The following is a 9,477-nucleotide window of genomic DNA, read 5'->3' as shown; positions in this document are numbered from 1 at the left end:
GGCAGGCAAGATATGTCATCTCATAAATTGCTCCAGGGTCTCCATCTTATCTTCCAAGAAGTAGGTCTTTTCAAATAAGTTTTGCGAGTACAGTAATGTTCAATTTAATGAACCTGCAATTAATGGACATTTCTTCAATCTGACCAACCTTGATGTCATGTTTATGAGTACCGCGTTCATTTTCTCATGCAGAATGCTGTTGTTGAAGGGATTCTCACAACCTTCTACATCATGGACTTTATTTTATTGATTGACGGAGATAGGGCCCTAGGAGAACCTTTAAGGGAGGGTTTCAGGTTTGCTGAAGGATGCTTAGGCTAAAAGAGATCCCTTCTCTTTCAATATTTATTATGTTATTTGGCTACAGAAACATATTTTACCCCCTATGCATTCTCTGACCAACATCTATCTTTAAAATATTATGATACTGTCACTTAAAGAGGAGGGATCTATTCACCAACCGTATCTTCTCTTTGACAAATAGTGATCTACCAGCTTAGTTTGCAACAGTGTTGTGGTCTTCTGTGCCAAACTCAAGAAGTAATCTATTAACAGGATTACAGGTATGAGCAACTTAGATCCAAAATTCACTATACGATCCTGCCTCAAAAATAGAAATGTAACATCAACATCAATCAGCCTGTGGTCACTAGAAGGGAACCAAACGTCTGCTGACACCTATGTGTGTTCGGTCCCTTCTCTGCTTTCTTTGTTCAGAGTTCCAGAGCACTGTGAAAGTCCCAAAGTTAAAGTTTGGGGGTCGTGCCTAAGGGAGAGTCAAAAGATCACTACCATTTCAGCAACTTTATGTATTTTTAAATAAACATCCAAATATTATAGCATAATATGAATTACATTGTTGTTGCCACTATTACTATATTTTAAATCCACTGTGTACTCCACAAAATACAATCAAATATGTTTCTGTTTGTATCTGTTTTCAGATATTTTACTTTTAAGCCCAATATGTAAGATTTTCTTTTTTAAGAGGGCCTATTTTGACAAAGGGAAACGTGCGGGACATGTTTTACATCGATGGAGTAACATGATGTTTTAATAGACTTGTGAATCCACTGTGCATTCATTCTGTTTTCTTTTTTAGTAGAAAAATATCCACAACATGTCTAATTCATATTTTTGCCAAATTTAATTTCAATAATAACTTAAGTTTGCAACTTTTGCACTATTGAAATATCCCAAAATGACTTATTTTTACTAGTGCTTCTTTTCATCACAAGATGCCATTTTTTGTTCAAAATTGGGTAGATATATTGCTTTCATAAATGAAAATCAGAAAATCAGAAAATAATTGTGTTCCTAAAAAGTTAAAGTACATTTCTTCTGCAAAAAGAGACAGGTATTTATGGTGGTAAAAATACATATAGGTAGTGAGTATTCAAATAACTTGTATTACTTCATCTCCATAAGCATTTACAAAATGACTTTTCAATGGATCATAATGTTGATTTCACCATCATTAACATAATGAGACACATTTTACAAATGATGTATTCTTTTTCTTCTTCAGGAGTTTTTTAAATTCTGAATTGTTCAGACTGTATATGAATGGGTTGCACAGAGGAGTAATAGTGAGGTATGCCAAAGACACTATCGGGTTCCCTTTCATTGAATATGTTGATGTTGGTCGCATATATGTGGAACAAAGGGATCCATAGAATAAAATAACAACAGTGAGGTGAGAAGCACAGGTGGAGAAGGCCTTGTGCCTCCCCTCTTTAATCTTAATTTTAATGATAGACAAAGTGATTTTGACATATGATGTGATGATTAAAATGAATGATGACACTGTTATTAAAGTACCAAATAAAAAGGAAAGAGACTCAATACTGTGAGTACTGGTGCATGACATCTTCAGCAGAGTTGTTTTTTCACAGAAGAAGTGGTTGAGTATGTGTGTGTGACAGAAAGAGAGCTTGGAAATAAGAAAAGTGTGACCTACTGGGACCATAAAACCAACAGCCCAGCTTCCTGCTGCTAACTGCATGCACAAACCCTTAGTCATAATCGCCATGTATCGCAAGGGGTTGCAGATGGCTACATACCGGTCATATGCCATGATGGCAAGCAGCTCAACCTCTGTAAGTAATGAAACAATGAAAAAATAAACCTGCATAAGGCAGTTTGTCATGGAAATATGCAATGCCTCCTGAAAGAAGCCAGACAACATCTGAGGAAAAAAGACTGATGTGTAACAAATATCAATGAAGGACAATTTTGTGAGGAAAAAATACATTGGAGTGTGCAGGTGTGAGTTAGAGTAAACTGTTACCATAATTAGGATATTACCTGCCAAAGTTATCAGGTAAATTAGCAAAAATGCAACAAAAAGTGGAACCTGAAGCCGAGGAAGATCGGAAAACCCCACTATCAAGAAATCGGCCATTGAACTCAAATTTGCAGCCCGCATCTGCTCAGTTGTGCAGCTGGATTGGATTTCCAAGCAATCTGAAAATAAGTAAAACATATTTCAATAAAGTGTATGATAGGAAGCTGAGGCAAAATATAGAGCATCATACACATGTACAAAAAGTGTTGAATTATCCATGATAAACACATCAAAATCAGTTATATTTTTTATCAGGTGTTTTTCTCAATTTTTTCATTTTGCAACCAAATAGAAATTTTTCAGTGACTTACCAGTAATCTTGACTACTTCAAATCTAGACTTCATCATCCCTGACCTCACTCAAAGTCCGTTTCAGCAACCTGCTGATCTCTAAAATGTGTTCATAGTTAGCTCCACCCCTTCAGCTTATACTTGCTTTCTCACATTAGCACAGCCTGTAATATCAAGCAGAAGGGAGGCACACCCTCTCTGGATAGAGAATCAGGATGTAACGAAGATTACCAGCAGGCAAGTAAACCATCTCACCTACCTGCCTCATCCCAGGCCTTATGTATGAGGAATATTTGATGTATTCTAATGAAATAACAACCAAGTACACATCTATAATGTACTTATATGTTTTTATTTTACAGAAATGAATCCTCTAATGGCAAACTACATTCAACACCCTACTGCCAAATTCAGCCACATATGGACCACCCACTGCTATCTTATAATGTTTCACAAAAGTATTAAGAATGGCCCAATTGACAACATAACAAATGTCATGTCTGGATAACCGCTTTTAGTCAGCCTATGAAGCACACATTCTCCTTGCATAACTTACCACAATTCTTCTGAGAAGAGAAACCTGTGCTATTGAGTAAGTCACATTATAGCCATGCAAGTTTGATCTAAGCAGGGTTCCCATAGATGGCTTGTCACAAGGAGCAGGTTCCAGACTCTCTTAGGACAGATTGAGACTAGCAGTATCAACTCTGCCCTCTTGCTCTGAATTTTTGTCAGCACTTGAGCAATGATTGTGATTGGCAAAAATGCATAAAGGAGAACATTAGGACACTGTATTGACAGTGGATCTCGCACCGCATGCCTGGTGTGAACTAATAAACAAAACAGAGAGAGAAAAACATAGTCCAGGGACCCAAAAAGATCATCTTTTTAACTGTCATGTTTTGTAATCTGTAAACAGGAATGCAAAAATAGAGCAAAGAAAGAGAGTGGTTGGTCAGCTTTCTCACCTCTTATTTCTATGGCCCCTTTGTACAGCAGGATTACTGCAAATTGCACCAAAGGCTTCCCCCTGTGCACTCCTCTTGCTCTTTAGACTCAGCCTAGCATTCTGGAGTACATTTTGTCAAAAATACTGATATCTGCGACCCAAAAAAATTATTTAAGAATGTCATGGGGCAGTGGAAATATAATTTGCGTGATGCTTTATTAGGAGAAAAAATAAAAATCTTATAAACTGCATTTAGGAAAAAAAAGTTTGGCATTAAAAATAGAAAGGAAGAGAAAGAAATTATTGGAGTCCATGAGGCAGCCATAGGCAAAAATTCAAGGAAACTTTGTTTCATACTTAACAGATGCACACTACATCCAGCTGCTTAAATCAATTTCATCAGTTCTTTATATGTTGATAACACTTTGGTAGCTTACAGGACAAATCTTAAAGATTCTTAGCAATAGTCTAAATTAACAGTGATTTTAGGAGCCATAATTTTATCAGATGAAGTTGAAGCTGTCATTAAAACCATTGATCAGAGTGGTGCCCCTGGCCCAAACAGAATCTCAGCCATTGGTTAACCACAAATGAAATTACTAATAGATGGTGGGGCTCTTTGCTGGTTCTTGTTCACAAAAACGTTTCAAATAAAATGTCTCTAATTGTCCAGGTATTAGCTTTTAAAGGATACATCTACTCAAAACTTAAATAAAACAGTGTTGGGCAGCAGAGAAACACTTAATTCATCCTTCCAAACTAGCTCCGATGGAGGCTGCAGGATAGATACAAATATGATGACTTGGTATATTCTCATCAATAAAATAATGAATGAAAAAAAGAATCAAAAATGCAAATTCTCATACACAGGTCCATAGACTAAACAACAGTATCTAATAACATCAAGCAAAGGAGGCCAGCCTCCCTTGTCCTTCTAGACCTCTCTGAAGCATTTAACACATTATCCCATGCAATACTAATCAAATGCCTCTATGACATTTGTATATATTTGAAGGCCTTGCAATGTTTCCAGGCTTTTCTATTCCATAAATCACAGCCTGCCTGGCTCTCACCATATAATTTCATTGCATTTACAATCACCTGTGACATCCCTCAGGGATCCTCCCTTAGTCTAACCCTTTTTAGGAGTACCTGAACCCTCTAGCCACCATCTTCAGAGCTAATGTCTTTATTGTAGTGTCTTACATACATTACACAAAAATTGATTAACTTCATTGCCAAACATGTTGAGGAGACTTGAGTATATTCCTGAAATGTATATGTGCTATCATTGAGTGGATGAACGAAAACTGCTCAAAGTTCAATGGAGAAAAGACAGAGGCCTTGCTGTTTGATGAAGCAAACTCCATGTGGTCTACAGATTGGTGGTCTAAAGAATTAGATTCTCCTCCCTCCCCCTCAGAGTCAGCCAGAAATCTGGGCATTATTGTGGCTAATAACATTCCTTGTATGCTGAACAAGATTTTTAAATCTCTTTCTATCGGAACATGCAAAGTCAACATGCAGGCACTGATACCAAGCCTCTCAGCTATGGCAATGCATTGTTAGTAGGGATTCCAAGTACATACAGAAAAGACTGCAGACCATCCAAAATACCACTGTTTGGATTGTTATAAAACCTACTAGCCCATAGTCCCTCAATACCCTCATGTGTTGCCTGTACAATATTCAAACTTCCTTGCCACACACATAGAGCTATTCACATTACTGTGCTTGGCTATCGGCACAACTGAATGTCTCTGAACAGAGAATGTAATGCTCTTACATTCTGCTTGCAAGCACTGGCCTCCTTTCCTCATATTTGCATTGGAAACAAAACTTAAAATATAGAGGGTGCAAATTTGGAAGACCATGAGTGTGAGGAAGAGAGAAGTGTCTCAGTAACCATTCCTCTTAGACAATTTTTATGAACATTTGGTATCTGCTACGCAGTCTATTTTTTTCTTGTTTGTGCACAGTAGGGAATTAACCATTTCAGGAGAAGCTTTTTTTTTTTTCATTAAGGACAGTCACATTTCAGGGAACCAAGGGAACATCATAGGAGTAAAGAAACAGGCATGGTGTGAAAATAAACAAAGAAAAAGTCAGTAATCAAGAGACTTTAGGTAAAGCCTCTGGGCCAGATGTACGACCACCCAATTTGTGACTCGCAAATTGCGTCGCAGTTGCAAGTTGCAAATTGGGATGTACAACAGTGTCAGAGACACTGTGAGTGATTCCAAATGGGGTCGCAAAATGCGAGGCTCATGAATATTAATGAGCCACTCACAATTTGCGACCCCATTGGTAATGGCAGGCCCTTCCAGATATGGTAGCCTGCTGGGCTCAGCAGACCACCATGTCTGGGACTGCTTTTAACTAAAGCAGTTTTTTTTAATGCAGCCTGTTTTCCTTAAAGGAAAACGAGATGCATTTAGAAAAATAGAAACATTTTTTAAAACATTTTTTAAGGGCAGGCAGTGGTCTCTGGGACAACTGACTGCCCTTAAAAATATTTTCAGAGCGACTCCATTACCACCCTCTTGAAGAAGGTGGTAATTTACGAGTGTTTCGCACCCGCAAATGTGTTCACAAAATATTGGTACATGGCTTTGCGGTCGCTATTAGGAAGGGACAGCCGCTTCCTAATAGCGAGTCTGAGTACATGCAAAAACGGGTCGTACATTTGGCCCACTTATGACTATGGGATCAGGCTCATTGTTTCGCAACATGGTACTTTGAGAGAAACTTAGAACTGTAAATATTTAATGAAGGATCTCCTTATTCATTGGAAATACACTTTTTGGACTGAAGACAAACTCAATATGACTGGAGCTAACAACCCTTAGATGGACCTAGGTATTTTTATGTGTATTATTGTCAAATTGTTGAAGACATTTGTTTCATTATAGCTACAGACGACTCACACACCACAATAACCAAGGCAGATGAAAATGCAGAAGAACATTCCGAGTGTGATGCCATCTACATCTGAGGCAGTCTTTCTTGTTATCCACTTGTCCTTTGCCATTGCTGTTGCATTGAGGCAGAATGTCACTGATATTGGCATGTGTAGTGGATTGGCGTGCCATATATAAAAAAAGAAATCACCAGAGCAGAATGGTAGAAGCAGTAGAAGTAAAAACCTTACTTATAGTTTGATAGAATATACACAAACAGCCAAATAACACAATCAAAGAAAATAAAACATTAAGAGAAGATATTGGGAGATACTATCAGGCAACTTATAATTTTCTACAAAAAATAAATGAGTTGATAGCAGGAGGGTTCCCTTCACCTAGTATTAAAGAGACACATGATCAATCCTCTTCATCTCAGACTTCTGAAATTTCAACTCAAGTAATCCATGCAATTTGGGGGTGCTAGGTGGCGCATGAGCGGAATGGCCGCACTTCTGTGAGGCTCCCGCAGGCTGGCTCAACAATCCGGCATTTATCCTCCATTACTTGCTATAAAACTATTGTGGCCATGTGAGAAATATTCCTGATCTGCTGCTGGTTGGTGCTAGCGGTGCCGGAATCTGGCGGAATACTGTGCTGCTCTATAAGCGACTGGAAGCGAAACGCGTGGACCGAGAGTAACCTTTCTGGGCTGTGGAAGTGATGGCGCAGTGAACTACGAGAGATGCGCGGTCTCTGAAGCTTGGAAAGGCCGGAAGACGCGACGGAAGTTGTCAAGGAGACATGGTTGCTTACCCCAAACCCCTGGACTGCCCTTGCATGATGCGCAACCTATAATGATCTTCAGCATGAGGGGTAGGTGGCCTGGCAGCGCCGGTGGAAGGGGAGGACGAGAGGAAGCTGGGCCACGGCCTGGAATGAAGGCGGAGGCCGCGCACACCGGCTGGGACGTGACGGACCTCGGATCCCCGCGTTGCTGCATTTGACAATGCACACAGCGATGGCGGTGTGCTCGCGTGTAGCGTTAGCGGTCTAAACAGCTCCGGGGGCTGTGGGGCTGCCTGAGAGGCATCTACAACCGGTCGCACGAACGTAGGCGGGCAGCCTAGTAGAGAAACGCGGGAAATGCACCATTGCCTGGAAATAGACGGCGCTGCAGGCCATGACACCGGGGAAATAGAGGCAGTGATAATCTATTGGTGGGGGCCCGTCCCTGCACCACCGAGAAGTAACACAGCGTTTGAAAGTGGACTCCCCAGATGTAGTGGGGGCAGAGGGGGCCTCCTGTTACTATCGCAAAGATCAAGGAGAGCACAGCAGAGGGCCCACTGCCGTGTGTTCAGGTGGGGGACGGGAGCCTACAGTCTTCAAGTCAGTGAGACCAGAATAAAAGCACGGCTGCCTCAGGAACTAACCACTCGCCATACCGGAGACCAGCCATGCATGAGGGAGAATCTGGGCAGATAGTGCACTAGAGGACTCGTTGCTGGTCGTTTGCGTGAAAAGCACACATATTCAGAACTTTTCCTCTTTTTCCTACAAACTGGGCACGAGGCGCATTGAGGTGTGGTCGCCTGTGGGGATTGGGATGGAGACTCCCTGCTACAGGTGGTGAAGGTATCGCAGAAGGTCGAGGCGCTGGGTCACAATGTGCTCTCCTATCGCCTGATTGGAGATTGAGATTATAGATATCAGGTGTCACTAGAGAGAGCATCCACTCCATCCAGTAGACGACAGCTGCTACTACAGATCACGGCCAGATGGGGAAGACGGACGCCCACCATTCGCGGCTCACATTCGATGCCAAAAAGTCGGCGCGACCGCAACAAGTAGAACTTGATGTAGGGGCGAAATCGGCGCCGGCAATACAGGAACCTATGGCAGGCGATGGTCTGAATGCACTTCTGATGGAGATGCGACGGGGGTTCATGGACATTGGAGGCAAAATGGACACAATGGCGACGAGGATGGATGCAATCGCCCGTACCTTGGAAGGCCATGAGACGCGGCTGAAAGAGGCTGAGCAGCACATATCCAATGTTGAAGACACTCCGGAGCAAGTACAGAAGACGACAGCACAGTTTGATAAACTGCACAAAATCATTGCTGCTAAAAATGAGGACATAGAAGCGCTTAGTCGCAGGAATAATATACGCGTTTTGGGGATACCAGAGAGCACCAACACGGGAAGGATGGAGGTTTATATTGAGAAGCTTTTAACGGCTGTGGTGGGCAAAGACTTACTTTCTCCTCACTTTATAGTAGAGTGAGCCCACTGCTCTCTTGGGCCACGGCCGTCTTCTGGAGGCACGCCCAGACCCATCATCGCACGCCTGCTGATCTACAGAGATAGGGATGTCGCGTTACGAGTTGCCAGAGAGCGGAGGGACTTGACGTATGAGGGAGTCTCCTTCACAATGTTCCCAGATTTAACGATGCATGTGCAGGATGAACGTCACAAATTCTTAGCGGTGAAGCAAAAATTGAGACAGGCGGGGATAGACTATGTCCTCTTATATCCAGCTCGTCTCCGTATTACGCATCAGGGAAAGCAGGTGTTTTACACCAAGCCGCAGCATGTGGAGGAGTTCCTGAAAAAATTGCGAAACAGCCGAAGCCGACATCATGACAGGAAGATTTACGATGCTCTCCCACTCCATATACGGATTGACAGCAGAGACAGGGGAGGAAGCGGGCGGGGTTGCTGTCCGGCAAGGGACCGCGAGGCCTCGCTTGCACTCATTGTGGGATCGTGCAGCGGAGAATATGACTCTCACTCCAGTGGAAAGAACTACACTTGGAGTGCGAATTGCCGAGTAATGACTATGATGTATGGACACAGTCAGCCACCCTCGAACACTGTCCAGACGCTTGAGATTCAGGAGGGCGCAGCTGGACGGTCTGGAGGAAGTCGTGAGTCACCTGGGGCGTTACCCAGTCGGGGAATACCCTCTTTCAATAGCTTTTTG

At 42.0% G+C, this 9,477-nt stretch overlaps 1 protein-coding gene across 1 annotated transcript; it reads right to left on the bottom strand.

The window, feature by feature from the left end:
* Nucleotides 1–1,477: 1,477 nt before the first annotated feature.
* On the bottom strand, nucleotides 1,478–2,428 carry LOC146813195 (olfactory receptor 5V1-like). The gene has a single exon (XM_085615300.1). The coding sequence runs from the start codon at nucleotides 2,426–2,428 to the stop codon at nucleotides 1,478–1,480; it is 951 nt and encodes a 316-aa protein (XP_085471426.1).
* Between the last annotated feature and the right edge of the window lie 7,049 nt (nucleotides 2,429–9,477).

This window comes from Triturus cristatus, chromosome 7, assembly GCF_964204655.1.
Source record: "Triturus cristatus chromosome 7, aTriCri1.1, whole genome shotgun sequence".
Classification (NCBI taxonomy): domain Eukaryota; kingdom Metazoa; phylum Chordata; class Amphibia; order Caudata; family Salamandridae; genus Triturus; species Triturus cristatus.
Note: the sequence above shows the minus strand (reverse complement) of the source record. Positions and strands in the feature narration are given on the sequence as shown.

What these genes read in the sequence shown, in the direction of transcription:
- LOC146813195 (XM_085615300.1), bottom strand. Translation starts at nt 2,428, where the DNA reads ATGCGGGCTGCAAATTTGAGTTCAATGGCCGATTTCTTGATAGTGGGG.